The sequence below is a fragment of the Phragmites australis genome, chromosome 7 (genome assembly GCF_958298935.1).
Source record: "Phragmites australis chromosome 7, lpPhrAust1.1, whole genome shotgun sequence".
Classification (NCBI taxonomy): Eukaryota; Viridiplantae; Streptophyta; class Magnoliopsida; order Poales; family Poaceae; genus Phragmites; species Phragmites australis.
Genome location: NC_084927.1, coordinates 9,027,952 through 9,044,816, shown reverse-complemented (window position 1 = coordinate 9,044,816; position 16,865 = coordinate 9,027,952). Strand labels below are relative to the sequence as shown.

The 16,865-nt window shown below is 40.0% G+C and overlaps 1 protein-coding gene across 1 annotated transcript; it reads right to left on the bottom strand.

Annotated features, from left to right (window-relative positions):
* Positions 1-13,346: 13,346 nt before the first annotated feature.
* Positions 13,347-16,051, bottom strand: LOC133923955 (uncharacterized). The gene is made up of 2 exons (XM_062369279.1): positions 15,513-16,051; positions 13,347-13,644 (listed from the first exon to the last, which is right to left on the bottom strand). Exon 1 carries the CDS (start codon positions 15,885-15,887, stop codon positions 15,519-15,521), a length of 369 nt encoding a protein of 122 aa, XP_062225263.1. The 5' UTR covers positions 15,888-16,051; the 3' UTR covers positions 13,347-13,644; positions 15,513-15,518.
* Between the last annotated feature and the right edge of the window lie 814 nt (positions 16,052-16,865).

The following is a 16,865-nucleotide window of genomic DNA, read 5'->3' as shown; positions in this document are numbered from 1 at the left end:
TCCCATAATCTCATGAGTTCGTCTAACTATTGACGTGTCCTTATTTGTCACAGGCTGTTGATCCAACCATGATTTGGCAAGGCTTTGTTGACCGTTTGATTTTTCCTGCAAGCCTTTTGATATAGGGCTGGCACAATGTTTCTTGGGGCCTAACCATGAAACTAGCTAGAGTGCCAGAAGGAGGCCTTTCTTCCATCCCCTAAGGTCACTACAGTTGAAGCATTGAAAAGGTCCCGATCTCCTTGATCGCAAGGTACTGACATCCCTGTCCATGGTCGATCTTCATCTTTCCATTTTTACCACAGCCACCGTAAGCGTAATGCTCTAGCAAATTTCTGTAGCTCCAAAATTCCAAGGCCTCCCAAGGTCTTTGGCTTACATAATATGCTCCAGTTCACTAAGCAGTTGCCCCCACTTCCTTTTTCTGATTTGTCACCTTTCCACAGGAAGCTCCTACGGATCCGATCAATTTTCTTAATGAGCCACTTCTGGAGGGGGAAAACCGTTAGAAAATAAGTCAGTTGTGAAGATAGAACTGTTTTGATAAGGGTCTCAAGTCCTGATGGGGTTAAGAATTTCCCCTTCCAGCTGGGCAACCTTCCTCCTAGTTTGTCTATGAGGGGTTGGATATCCACACGTCGAATTTTCCTGGTGTGTGGCGGGAGTCCAAGGTATCTGCACAGGAACTGTCCTATTTTGCATGGGAAATGTTGCAAAATTTTGTCCAAAGGTTGGTCCTCGCATCTTATCGGATAAATTTCAGTCTTGCTTAAGTTTGTCACCAGCCCAGAATATTTTCCAAAAGCTTGTAAAATACTATGGAGTGCTAGCATCTCCTCACGATTTGGTTGAGCAAAATTGCTGCATCATCTGCATACAGTGAGCATCACAGCTGTGCCATTCTCTTAAGGACCGGTTTGAGGAGCTCCTGATGAGTTGCTAGGTCAATGATTCACTGAATGGGGTCAAAGGCTAAAATGAAGAGTAACGATGATAGAGGGTCTCTCTGTCTAAGTCCTCTTGCATGCTTGATCAGTCTTCCCAGGTGCCATTGAGAAGAACATGCGAAGAGGAAGTGGCCAGCAGTAAAGACATCCAGTCTCTTCATTTTTGTCCGAACCCTAGTGCTGCCTTGACTTCGAGAAGGTATACCCAATTAATGGAGTCGAAAGCCTTGGAGATATTCAACTTTATGAAAAGGGCCAGTTGCTTGGTTCTATGTAGTTCCTTGATCACATTTTGCACATATAGAAAATTATCATGTATGCAGTGCTTTTTTATAAAAGCACTCTGGCTGCATGAAACAATTTCTTGTAGTCTTGTCACCAGCCGGTTGGCCAATAGCTTTGTGAGAATTTTGGATAGACTATTGATTAGGCTTATTGGTCTGTAGTCCCCCACATGCATAGCCTCATTTTTCTTAGGAAGCAAAATGATGTTGGCACTATTTACCAATTCCAGATTGTGTGTTCTTAAGTTGTAAAAATTCTTGATGGCTTCCATCAAGTCTTCTCTGATTATTGTCCAACAACGTTTGTAGAAGAGCCCAATAAAATCATCTGGTCCCGGGGATTTTTCTGCCGGCATGGTTCTAATTGTCTCATGGACTTCCTATTCTTCAAAATGGACTTCCAGATCATCCAGATCTATTGCTTCATATCCCAAATTTTCTGAATTTATCCTTAGATCTCTAGGTTTATTTCTGCCCAACTGTTGTAAAAAATGTTTGAAGAGCTCATGTTCCTTTTGTTATGCCGTGTGAGCTTGCCTTGTGTCAGTTTGCAAAGATCGGATAAAATGTTTCCTCCTTCTTGTGTTGGCTTTTATCTAATTTTTTTTTGTATTTGTGTCCTCTTTCCAGATCCAAGTAAACCTGGAATGTTGTCTAGCTCTCGCTTTCTCGATCGCAACCAGGCCTAAAGCTTTACATTTGAGATATTTCCGGAAAGTGATATCCATGCTCAGTTGCCTGGCTTCCTGAGCCACATCCAGTCTAAAAATGACTTCTTGCACGATAGCGATAAGCTATCTGACATTTCTAATAGTTCTGCGTGCCCAGATTTTTATTTCTTTGGCAGCCCTTGATAGCTTGATGTGTAAAAGTAAGATGGCGTCTGATGTGCTAACTAGCTAATTCGATGCCTCTTGAGCCGTCTCCATGAAGCCTGGCATAGCTATCCAGTAAGACTCAAAATGAAAACCTTTGTAGGAAGTGTAGATAGCTTCCCTTTGTAGCAGAAGGGGGGAGTGATCAGAGGCTAGTGACGAGATGGCCCGTAGATGCGCGTGTGGGAACAGAAAATCTCAATTAGCTGTGGAAAAGCATCTATCTATTCTTGTCAAAGTTGGTTGTGTTTGTTCATTGCTCTACGTGAAGAGCCTTCCATGTAACCTGATCTCTTTTACTTGCAACTCATCTAAAGATCACTTAAACCTTCTCATAACTCTGCGATTCAATCGGTCATTGTTTTTATCTTCGACTTTATAGATGAGATTAAAGTCCCCCAGAAGCAGCCATTCAATCCTCATTTCTTGTTTTAGAGCAATTAGTTCCTATAGGAAAGCAACCTTTTCGTCCTCCGATTGAGGGCCGTACACTCCTATTAGAGACCAAGTGACATTATCATTAAGCATAGTTATGTCGATTGAAACCGTATTCTGGGAAGTGCGACTATTAGCTAGCGAGAAGTTCTCTAAATAGGCAAGAAGAATGCCTCCACTGGCACCCATGTGAATGTAGTTCAAAGTAGAAGCCACATCCATAGCTATTCTTATCCTCTGACCCAAGCTCAAACCTCTCTTGGGGCTATTTTGGTGTAACTTTGGGTGCACCCACATGTCCAAGCATCCATTAGCCATGAAATTGAAAGCTATAGCTTTGAACTCGTTGTTTTCCAAATTCACTATTGAGCATAAGGTTACTGCTTTCACAAGATTAGTATTTCTAAGCACTTCACATTTCATAAGAAAGCTGTTGAGTGAACCATGCTCGTGGAGATGGAACACTTTGATGGCTACGAGATATGCGTCAAACTCAAACCTGCCAATGTAGATCGAACCGGTGTGACTTGAGCTTATCTTGTTGATTGGAGAGAACCATTCTTAGCATGATTAGACTCGCAAGGTTTCCATTCTCAACTGATATTAGGACAATTATTTGGTTGTTCTAAAAGATTTATGCATTGTAGACTTGTTGAAAGATTGCCAATTAGTCTAGGCAGGCTTCTATTCAGGATATTCCTGTTACAGACCTGGTGATCAAAGCAATCGCCCGTGGCGGTTGCACCCATCCGTTGGGAAGAGATGCTTTCCAATGGATAGAATGCTCATTCATTCTGTATAAATATGTACGTCAATTCAATGAATACGATCACGAGTTCATTCTCTATCTGCTATCTATTGTCTCTATTAGAATATACTGCAATACGTTATCATCACTTTTGCTCTCAAATTCGCTAATCTGCCATCCCCAAAAGTAACCATCTCCTCCCCACGCCAATCTGATGCATCTAGCAGCAGTGCATCGTCGGCCTCGGCCCGGAACTTTATCCTGCATCAGGCATCATGTGATGGCCTAAGGACGCAAGACAATTGCAGGGCAGAACTAAAGGCGATTGTCCAATCTTTGCTAATCAGCCACTCACCAGTAAGCACCACATGGCACCATTTGCATTGCCTACAACACGTCTAGCGACTTCGCATGCAGCCCGGCACGGCCGAGGACGTCCACGTGGCACCAGTAGTGCTCCTCGCTGAGCTTGAGGCCGTAGACCACAGCCCTGTTGCGGAAGATCTCCTACCCCGACGACGAACCAGGAGATCCTGGATACCACCACCATCAAGTACAGTGCAAGAAGATATTATGTCTATCTCACCTCTCGGTGCTTCGCTAGAGCACAAGCGCCCACCGGCAGCACTCCAAACGGCATGCATTGGAAGGTCGGCGGCGACACGCATCCAACGACAGACCAAATGGCGGCTACGTTGACCAACCGTGCAGAGGTGGACCCAGTGGAGGCCGATGAGATTTGGTGCATGAGCTGCCTCGGCTCATCTACTTCTGACGAGAGGCGGCGTCCAACCTCACCCGGCGGTGGCCTCCTCTAATGGAGGCAGGGGCGAAGCTAAGGGGGGCCGGGGTGGGTCGGGCCCCCATCCGATTTTGGAACCCCCGCAGTCCAGCCCACACAACTACACAAGCCATTTGGTCATAGGCTTCACTGGCTTGTCCCCCCAACCTCAAATTCTTCACTGGCTTGTCCCCCAACCTCAAATCCTGGCTTCGCCCCTGAATGGAGGTGCACAACGTAGCCAGCTGGACAACGTCATTAGAGCACAAGGTGGCCGACTGTGATGACACTCGTCAAAGGCAGCTAGTGCTAGCCCACCTCCTGGTTGGTGACGCTCTGCGCAACCCGGAGGCGGTTGGCTCTCCCCACGTCAGTGCCCATCCTCATGGTGGTGCCGCAGCAAGCCGGGTGCGTCCCTTCGAGACTCACGGCGCTAGGTCGTGCCTTCCTTCAACGGTGTGTGGCACAAGCGCGCGGCAGCGCACAGCCAGTGTGGTGACTGCAGCGCACAACCAGGACAGCGGCAGGCCCATGAGGAAACCCTACCCCCCTCCCCTCACGCATTATTTAGGCCGAACGTAAAATGACTCCAAATTTTCAAAAAAAACCCTTGGTTTCTTGTAAATTGTGTGCCATTTTAATATAACTTCAATTATATTGAATTTCTTGTAAATTGGGTCCACTATTATTTATGTTTTAGTCCTTAGACTCTAAACAAATTGTGTAATGCTTTATTAACCTCATGTAAATATACATTCCAAACCCTTAGGTCCAGGAATCGCATAATGTTGTGTAATATTACAATTTTTAAGTATTACCTCAGTAATACTCCATAATTTCATATAATTGTAGTTTATTAAATAGTTTTATTTCTTGCTTGCAATAATTTCATTTCATATTTCTGTAATTCAATATTTATTTAAGCCTCAACTTAAATACTATACAGACAAATATGCAAAATTTGCGGTGATTACCTTATTATTTTATTGGTATAAACACAAGGTAGTAGAGACTATAACATTGGTTGCAACTATAGTGTCGTCCACTTTAATTGGATTGAGTCTATGCTATAGCAGCAAATTGCTCACCTACTGTTTGTGAGGTCTACACCAAATAGTGATTACCTTCAATGTATTTTCCAATAAATTTCATGCATAGAGACTGTATTTGACAATGACTACATGTCACCCACCTCATTAAAAGTGGAGACCAATACATTAGCAGGGAATATTTCGCCTGTCATGAAGGTCTAAACAAAAAATTATTCAATACTCATATTGAATGTTAATTTTGCATTATTACCCAATATTAACATGTACAAACTCTATAGTTTTTGCACTGAACTGTATGTCACCTACTTCCTCAGAAGTGGAGTCTGAGACATTAGCAGCGAATTTTCGCCTGCCTTGTACTGAAGGTTTACACCTAATGTCACCCTTGACATATTTTGATCCACATTTTTCTTATATAAATAACAAAAAATCAATGCAAAGTATTTTGATCCGTATCTTCAATAACATTGGTAAAATACAAGGCAGTGGAGACTATGTATTTGGTAGTGATTGCATGTCACCCACCTCATTAAAAGTGGAGACCAATACATTAGCAACGAATATTTCGCATGTCATGAAGGTCTACACCAAAAATTATTTAATTTTCATATTGAATGTTAATTTTGCATTATTACCCAATATTTAACATGTACAAAGTCTATATTTTTTTTAGTTACTGTATGTCACCCACTTCCTTAGAAGTGGAGTTCGAGATATTAGCAGTGAATTTTTGTCTACCTTGTACTGAAGGCTTACACCTAATGTCACCCTTGACATATTTTGATCCACATTTTTCTTATATAAATAGCAAAAAATTAGCACAAAATATTTTGATCCATATTTTCTATAACATTGGTAAAACACAAGGCAATGAAGACTATAGCATTGTCTGTGACTGTAGTGTCGCCCGTCCTTACAAGACAGAGTTCATGCTCATAGCAGCGAGTTTCTCACCTACTACTGTAAGGTCTACAATCATGTTACATATCAACATGATGGCTACCTTCAATGTGTAGAACCAAAATTTATAGAACAGAGCCTATGTTTTGACAATGCCTATCAAATCACCTACTCCCTCAGGAATGGCGACCAAACCATTAGTAGCAACTTTGTTGCTTGTTCTTTATAAAAGACTACATTTATATTCGGGACTCATCTTGAATTTAAATTTTGCACAATTACAATATTTTCATGCTATTTAATTTACTATTATAGTAAATTAATTGAATACATGGTCATTTCATGTAGTACATGGCTCATTTTTCAACAAAGAATTTAATAAACTCGTGTTAGATAGTAGCAACCATCTAATTTGGGTTATGGATGTAAACACCAGTTTAACATCCCGAGGACTCATTGCAGTAATAACTACACCTCAACTTAAAGCCCAAGTGGTATTTGGACAACTCAAATATGCTGCCTTATATTTTTAAGGCACCACCTCTATATGGATCTAAAGAATGAGTATCTAATGGAAGAAGATCCACATGCTCTTTGGATATCTCTCAAAGAGTGATATGATCAGTAAAAGACTGTATTTCTGCCAGAAGCAATATATGAATGGCCACTCATTTATTTTCTGGATTTTACGTCCGTGGCAGCTTATAACACTGTTGTTCAAAAAATCTGGTCATAATTGTACTTATGTGATCAACCCGTCTCAGACACGAATATGATTGAGAAGACTTTATCCACTTTTCTTCCGGCTAACAGGATATTGCCACATCAATACCGTACCTAGAATAAATTCATAGAAAAATAGAAACACAATATTAAGCAGAATTTTTATGGATCTAACAAGGGTAATAGTTTTTTCAAGAAAAATAGCCACAATGATAACTCATAAGTTTGTCATAAGTGTGGATGTACGAATCATCGTACCAAGAAATGCCACAACCAGCATGTGGTTGATATATACTTCAAATCTGTTGGATAAGGAACACAAGTTCAAGGGGATAAGTTTGAAGCTTACTTCAAACATATAACAGGAAATAATATGGAAGCAAGTTGTTATCAATATGTTCCTCAAGAGGATTACAACAACATGATCTAGCAAGAAACTGAATGACTTCCTCAATAGATATAACATGCTTGTGGAATATAATTCCTAATACATATTTTGGAGACCTCAATTAGTCTCCTAAATCTTCATAAATTGTTATCAGCCTATCTACATACTACTAAATGTTGTCATTATGTCAAATATTGTATCTCCAAAAGATACCATTGATATATATTTTGTATATGAGTTAACTCTAATTTACTCTATATAGACTTTATGGAAAATATTCAGATGAAGGAGGAAATATGTTTAGTGGATAATTGTACCACTAATACAAAATCAAGGGAGACAAGATATTTGCATACTCTTTAAAAGAGGCAAGAAAATATTAAGACAATCATTAGGAGTGATAAATTGATTGTCGATGCCGGTAGAGCCACAATCATTCTCCCAAATGGGTACTGAAATAGTAATCGAGGATACACTCATGTATTCTGATTCTATACATACCCTATTAAATTACAAAGATATCCATCAAGACAGTTTCCATTGAAAACTCATAATGACAACAGTGATGCATATCTCTTTATCAAGAATAATGGATATGACAAGCAAATTCTTGAGAAAAATCCTTCATTTTCATCTAAATTATATCATACATATATCAATCCCGTACCACATGTTGCGTTCAAGATAATTTTTCAGAATCTTGATAAATTCAAGACTTGGCATGATCATCTTGATCATTCTAGTTTAGGAATGATAAGAAAAATTATCAGCAATTCTATTGGTCATAACATCAATGTTGCAAAATTCCCAAAAATCCTCAGATTTTGTATGCACCATCTGTGATATAGGAAAATTAATTTTAAGGAACTCTTACCTTAAAATTAAGCATGAGCCACTTAATTTCCTTGAATGTATTCAAGAGATATATGTGGTCCTATTCAGCAGTTATCTTGACCATTAAGGTAGTTTATGGTGCTTATAGATGCATCTACAAATTTGTTGCTCAAATTATCAATTTAAGAGCAAATTATCATGTACATAGGATAAATTCCATTGGAATGGACAATGCCATTGAATTAAATTCATGGGCCTTTAATTATTATTGTATGGCATTAGACATTAATTTGGAGCATTAAGTACCACATGTGTACACTCAAAAAATGGTCTAGTTGAATATCTTGTAAGGAGAATTAAATTAATTGTACGACCATTACTTCATAATTGCAATTTACCAACCTCATGTTGGGTAATGCGATCTTACACGCCACATACTTATTTCAATAAAGACTAACTGCATATTATACGGCTTCCCCATTGCAGTTAAGTATGGGGAAATAAAATAAGTATTTCCCATCTACGATAATTTTGTTGCATTGTACTAATATCGCCACCACAGTGTACATCAATGTGACCTCATAGGAAATTGGGGATTTATATGAGGTATATTTTCTGTCAATAATAAAATACCTCAAGCCCTTAACATGGAACTTATTCACAGCCAGGTACGCTGATGAGGACAATTATCTAGCATTAGGGGATATCAAAAGTACCATAAATAATGCTAGAAAATAGATTGGAATGTCACATGCATTCAATCCTTATATACAACCATTTAGTCCTGACATCCACATACATCATAATCCTAACAACAAGTTCAAAGGTTCATAAAATTACAATACATTGCAAATAATCTGCCAGATGCATTTACTGACAACAAATATGTCACTAAATCATATCCCCGCACTCAATGCGCCAAAAAGAGTGGAGACACCTAAAAAAACCACTCAACTCCCAAATACAAATAAGAGGGGGAGGAGTATGGCCACAAGGGACAATGCTTTTTACAAGCATCCACGGAAACAAAGTTAACTTTCAAAACAGTAAATGCAAATCAACCTGAAGTTGATAGACACCTTATGGATACTCAATATCCAAGACCTAAGAATGCTCAACATCTACGACCCAGCACAAATATGCATACTATTTTAAGGTGTTGGGGCATCGAAATACCCTGACTCCATTGATGTGGGAAATCATGAGGAGTTAGAAGGGGTAACTAAAATATCTATAAAACTATATTGATTCTTGAGAATAATACAATAGAAAGACTATAATTATTGATAAATATTTTTCCTCAAAAATTGCAAAAGATCTTCAATTGGATCCAAGCCAAAGTCCATGGCCATGACAAGGTACCTCAAGCATTCGGACTAGACCAAACAGAAGGAAGCAATTGAGGTATAATTGTGCTCGCTCAATAAAAGAGATGTATTTACCATAGTAATACCTACTCCTCAAAATATTCTCCCTGTGGGATTAATATAGATTTTCATTCGCAAATGGACTGAAAACAATGAGGTTGTGAGATGCAAAGCAAGACTTGTAGCACAAAGGTTCACGCAGAGACCCAATATCGATTTTCGATGAAACATACTCTCCAGTTATAATTGAAATAACATTATGATATTTAATATCATTGGCAGAATCTAGCCACTTGATTCGGAAATCTATATGGAATTCTGAATTCTAATGTAAATCACAACATGTATTGTGTAAAGTCACACTATGGCTTAAAACAATCGGATAAAATGTGGTACAAATTGATTGAATGAGTTCCTTCTGCAGAATAGTTACTTAAATAATGATGATTGCTCATATTTGTTTATAAAGAAATCCTAAATTGGATTTTGTATCATCTCAGCGTATATAGATGATCTCAATATCATCATAAATACACAAGACACGTAGTCATCTTAAGATGGAATTTGTGGTGAAAGATTTGGGTAAAACCAAATTTTTCTTAAGTTTACAACTTAAGCATATTTTGTCAGGAATACTTGTATACTAGTCTGCATATATACAAAAGATATTGAAGAAATTCAATATGGATATATCATATCTATCAAAACACTTATGGTTGTTCAATCCCTTGATATGTATAAAGATCCATTAAGATCTCGGGATGATGATAAAGAGATATTATGACATGAAGTTTTATATTTCAGTACCTTTGGAGAGCTAATATATCTTACAAATTGCAACATGCCTGATATTGTATTTGCAGATAACTTGCTAGTTAAACATAGCTCAACTCCAACAAACACCACTGGGCAGGAGTAAAGAATATCTTCAGATATTTTCAAGGTAAAAAATATCTTGATTTATTCTATAAAAAAACTAAGACATGACTATGATTGGATATAAAGATACCAGTTATTTAATTGATCCCCACAATGTCAGATCATAGACAGATTTTGTATTTTTATATAGTGGAATGGACTTTTCATGAAAGTCATCAAATCAGACTCTCATGGCTACTTCCACTAACCATTCTGAAATAATTACATTATATAAAATATCACATGAATATGTATGACTTCACAGAATGGTTAACCACATAAAAGAATCATATGGTATTGATTCATTAGAATGTCTACCATTATCTCTGAAGATAATGTTGATTGTATTGAACAAATACATACATATTATATAAAATGCAGTATCACATAGCATATTGCCCAAAATTATTTTATCCTCATAAATTACAGAAAAATAGGGAGATAGATACTTTGCAAACAATATAATGTGATAATCTTACAGATTTATTCACAAAGTCTTTACCAACATATTTATTCCATTTATGGAATTGGTATGAAACGACCTCAAGAGTTGCAAAGTTCAGGGAAGTAAACTCCTGAAATATAACCTGTTAATGATCATCAGATCATAAATATTGCACTTTTTTCCATTATGAGTTTTTCCTATCAAGGTTTCTCATATAAGATTTTTAATAAGGCAATATTAATACAAACATTGATATATGCTATATCATTTTCTCCTAATTTTTTTACTAGTTTTTGGAGGAGTATTCAACTTGATGTATACATATGACGACTTTAATCAAGGAGGAGTGTTACAAACTTGGTGATCAAAGCAACCGCCCATGGCAGTTGTACCCGCCCATTAGGAAGAGATGCTTCCTAACGGACATAATGCCCATTCATTCTATATAAATATGTACATTACTTCAATGAATACAATCACGAGTTCATTCTCTATCTGCTGTCTATTGTCTCTGTTACAGTATACTGCAATAATTCTCATCCATTGCCACTACTTGTAGCTGTGTGCAATTTGTGAGAAAGGTAAGGAATGTCCAATCATCAGATTCTAGGTAATTACTTCCAAAATTTAGTTCGTAAAAGTCAGGTAAATATTCTAGAGATAGCACTGGGCCAGCTAGTGAGTTGTCGGAAACATCAATCACTTCTAGCTTCGATGCATTAGCTAGTGATGTTAGGATGAATCCCTTAATTATGTTACTCGACATGATCGACATTTCAAGGTTCGGTAACGAGTTGCCAATACTGGATGGTATCCGTCCAATAAGGCTATTCTGGCTTAAGTCCAAGATTCTCAGTGATGAGATGTTATAATATTCGGCTGGGACATACCCCAATAGGTTGTTACCTAAACCCAGCACGCTGAGTTTCTGAATTCGACTTAAGAGTTTCTGGAATATATCGATCAAGTAGTTGTATCAAGCCACATTTCAGCGAGGGAAGAAACATTTCCTAGTGATGGAGGTATGCTTCCTGGAAGGTTGTTAGCTGCGAGCCTAAGAATTTGCAGAGCTGCCATCTTATGAAAATCTGGGATAGGCACAAAAAATACATTCCTTCCAAGATCGCAAACGACAAGTTGAGATGAGCCATTGAACATACTAGCAGGTGTCATTCCAGAGAAGCTGTTACTTGTCAGGTTTAACACTGATAGCGAAGAGCTAGTTGCCAATGAATGGGGGATAACTCCACTGAGAATGTCGTATGCAAGATTGACATAGCTGAGAGACCTACTTCTAGCACCTAGTGATCCAGGGATATTACCTGCAACCTTGTTACTTGCAAGCATCAGAACTTGGAACTTAGGAAGTGTGCCCAGGTCATCAGGGATGCTTCCAGAAAACTGATTAATTGCAAGATCTAAACGAGCTAGTGAAGTAAGGTTAGCAAGAGAAGGTGATAATTCCCCAGTTAGCTGTAGAGAGTAGAGCTCGAGTGAAACTACACAAGCAGTGGATTGTAGGCAAGAATGGTCCAATTTAACATAATTTAACATGTAAAATTTATCTTAAAGAAGCTTACACACCTATATAGATCTTGAACTGGTGCAAATTCTTAGAGTGATCACGGCCCACCGTGCCACCCGATCCACCACTGACACCAAGTGGAAGAGCCTTACCACAAGTGATCCCTCTCCAGTTGCAGAAATCGAGCGAGTGGTTGCGCCATGAGCGCAGGACGCCGTGGGAATCGGAGGGGATGCTGGCCTTGAAGGAGACGAGGGCCTGACGATTGATCTCGGTGTTGTTGATCGACTTTGCAGCTAAGGTTGCAACATTATTGGATGAAAGGAAGATGAGTAGATGAGCCAAGAATGAAGGTGAGTAGATGAGCCATCTCTCCAAGCTAGTACAGAGCCTTTGTTTTTTTTGTAACTTCAGTACAGACCCTTTGTTGGAATGCCGTGCTGTGTAGGTTCCTCCTTTTAAATCATCCGTCTCCTACAGTGGAACATTAGAGTACTAGTCCTTGACACGACGATGACTTGACTTGCTGTGTCGCAGTCCAGCGTTAGGGTGAACAATTATGTCATGAGAATTGACTGGAGAAAGCAACAAAGACGTTGAAAAGAAATTGCAGAAAAAGCTAAATGGAGTTTGTAATATGCTGGCAAGTGCGCTATCTAACCGACTTCGGTGAACTTGGATTTTTTTTAAATAACTTCAAACAAAACAATAAACCTGAATTACAAAAGTAACTGATATCATTCCAGTGGAAGCAAGGAATAAACCTTGAACATACATTCTAGGTCTCTGTAGTTCGGATGATGACGAAATCATGCTCACAGGTATCCATTAGGTGAAAAAATACCTATGGATATGAACCAGATATAATCACTAAAATATCAATGATTAAAGTTTTCACCCCAAAATCATATAGTCAACAGCAAAGCACTGAAGTCACCAAGACTACAATATCGGTTCACTTTCAGAATTAAAGCAATTGTTGCCACTTGGCAATCAAAATCCAAGCTAGCAATCCTTTTGCAATCATTGGAACAAAGAGTATACGATAATTTTAAACCAACATTCATGTGGTCAAATTAGGCAAGAAACCAAGATGACACATATCAAAATGCATTTTCAGGACATTTAGCAACAGAAATCAAATCATTGAACTTGATCTTGACAAGCATTTGAAGACCATGCCATCAGTCCATAACAATCTAAAATAAAGGGCCAATGAAAACAGTGAGTTGGACCGTACAGCAGTCTTGCAGAAAATATGGGTAGCCTGAGCTCACACCGTACAGCAGTCTTGCAGAAAATATGGGTAGCCTGAGCTCATTGAGCACGATTCAGGGAGATCATCTGAAGGCAAACAGCAGACCCGAACATAGCCATGTTAATTATTATGCTGCTGAACTGTGATGAATTGTTTCTTATGCCCTACAAGACAACCATGAGTAAATATTAGAGGTTGAATAACATAACCAGATCATTTGTAAATTTGTAAACGATAATCGGCTTTTAGTGAAATGCACATCACAATTCATAGTACTTGCATAGGAAGAATATATTCTGTTGTCATCTATACGGAGAAATTCCTTCTATGCCACTGAATAATGCCTCAATGCATGATCTTTTTACAGGTGAGGCCCATGGGTCATAGTGCCAGAAGGAGAAGAATAACATCATGTGGGCCCAGATCCATTTAATTTCTTGTTTCGGAAATATGAGAAGCAAAACAGTCCTTTCATGTGTTACTTGAGAGCTAAACTGACAGTGATGGCATATAGGTGTTCAATTTTGCAAAGAGATGACATATAACTTTGTGTGAAACTGTGAATTATTATTAGGTGGCAGATCAGGGGTTGAAGAGTTGTTAAGAGGCATTGAAGCAATTCTCTCTCCATATGGATTAAAAAATGCAAAGGTTAATTTATTAACAATATTGTTGGATATTGTAGATAAACAAGAAATTATATATTTATATCCTACATACTTCTTTCAGAACAAAGCATCTATTTTGTTGATATTCCAGAAAATCACATGCACAACCAACAGAAGGAACGAAAAGAAAAAGCAAACAAAGTATGTAATACAGGAAAGGAATTTGACAGACTAGATTAACTGATTTAGCCTGTGCGCATTGAAGTCATATGGTACTAGCATCAAGGTTGGTCGCCCTTCTCCTTTTTCTACCATTTGAAGTCCAGTGATTTGATATGTGATCATGTCATTCAACATACTTGTCCACCAAAGAATCAATGAAAAAAGAAAAGTTGAATAAATATTTTCTATTTGCTTCCTATAAATTGTCCCTGCTTCAGAATGGTAAGCTCAACCCACTATTCATCGTTAATGGTTATATCCTTTTGTTTCGGACGATATGCGCCACACATAAATGATTATGCTGTTGTGGTACTTTAATCTTATTTATTTATTCACGGGCTTATCACCAATTTGTACTTCTACATGGAATTACCATACCAACTTCAGGCTCACAATAAAAAAAGCACTTGTATTTCCCAATTCCATCCATCAATGTGGCCTAAAAAAAGAATATCTTGCCATTCATTAAAGTCCAAGGAAAAGAAGTACTTGAAACAAGATGTGAATGGTAAATTCTGTGCCGCCACTGGAGAACAGGATATATCGACCATCTAGTTACCTAGTTTAGGTTTAGAACGAATAAATAGGTTAACAGTAATTGTATAGATTTCAACTAAACCTCAACAACCATGAAGCCCTTTTCAAATTGCTATTTTCTTAGTGTCAATCACTACAAAGCCTAGAAAGATCAGGCTGCTTTCAGTTATCTATTTGTCTAGCACAAACTTATTATCCATTGCTAACACTTAACAACGAAAACGGATTTGCACTGCTTATGCGATTCTCATTTTTACTTTTGCTAGGACCGGTATACCAACCTCATACGCGACATTCTGAATATCCAACTTTTAAAAAAAAACTATCCAACATAATGTAATTAGAGTTTCTCCTTCCATTTGGTCACACTGTGAAATAACAAAACAGTTATAGCAAACTACAAGGTAAAAAGCAGTAGAACAATTGGTCAAATGTCTGACATAGAGTATCTCGCTACAGAAACGCAATAGCAAAATTGAACGCCACCTTAAATTTTTCTTCGCTTATTTCTTCATACCAAGCCATTTGCATTGCGTTGGATAAAAAACTACCCCATGAAGTCGGTGTACCCCTCAGTTCAGGCCTTGCACCAAACACATCAAGGGCAAACAGGCCAACAGAAAAATGGAACCACACCGGGAACAAACGGGACTCGGGAAGCTTACCAAAGGCTACTGCGCCGAGGCAGCGGCACCCTCCGCGGCGGCTGCTACCGGCTTCGGCTTCGGCGTCGGCAGGTGGTGGGAGACGACAAGCGGCGGCCTGGGCGCGCGGCGCTCCTCCGCGGCCTGCCTCCGCGCGTTGTACATCTCCTCGGTCTCGACGACGACGAGGCGCTTGACCTGGGTGAGCATACCAAGGAGGGAGGGAGTGGTGCGGTGCTCGACGGTGCGGTGGCAGCGGCGGAGGCGCATGGCCTCGAGCGTGCGGCGGTGGAGGCGCCGCGTGCCCGGGAGGCCCCGCACCAGCGTGATGTACAGCCGGGGGCTCCACGCCACAGGCACCCGCGACTTGAACGCGTTGAACGCGCTCCCGCTCATCTCCGTCCGCTTCTGGCGATCTCCTGTCGCTCGCTCGTGGTATGGAGAATGCGGCGGCCGGAAGCCTAAACCCTAGGCGACGATTGCCGTAGAGGCGTGCGATTCGAGAGGGTTGGGTCCGGGGACGGGCTGCATGGTAATGTTGGATGGGCCAACAAGGCCGAGATAGTGAGTCGAAAGATGGGTGGGTCGAAGGACACTGGAAAAAGTCCATTTCACCTTGCCCGAGTCCGATTTCGGTTTGAACGAATTCATGTCATCGAACCTTGACTCACATGGCAAAGGGTCAGCAGATAAACAAATAAACTCTTATGACAGGCCCACACGTCAGCCTCTATCATCTTTTTCCTCGTCCACTTCTTTCTTCCTCTCTCCATCTCCTTATCACTAGTTCGCCACTTGAGACACTGATGGGCAGCTGGAGCTGCAGCGACGACGGCCGGAAAGGACGGGGGTGTTGGGTCATGATCTTTGGCGGTGTGGATGTGGATGCTATCGGGCTTGTCCGGCTCATCAGGGCCGAACTCACCCTATAAATGGAGCATCTTGTTTACCAAATCGAACTCACGCCTCCAAATCGAACACCTCACCGACCAAGTTGACCTCACAGGCGGTGAATCGAACCCACGAAACAGCCAAATCGAGCTCTCGCGTGACCAAATCAAGGAGGAGAACGAAGCCGTGGAAGCTCACGCTCAGGCCGACGATGAAGGGCGGGAGTTAGCCGAGCGTCATCACCGTCGGGAATGCCACTGCGCTACAGTACTACATAGTGCCCCGTCCCCTCCCCTCCTCCTCAATTTGGCGGCCTTCTCCTCGACATCGAATTCTTTCTATAAGTTAAACAAAAATGTGACAACAACGTGGTCAGATTGATTAATCTTGGTTTGGTGATCAGAACGCCCATGACGTTCCTGTCCTTGGAATCGGTGAGCTCCTGTCCTGCACGGTCTTTGCATCTCGTGCTTGCCGACGCGG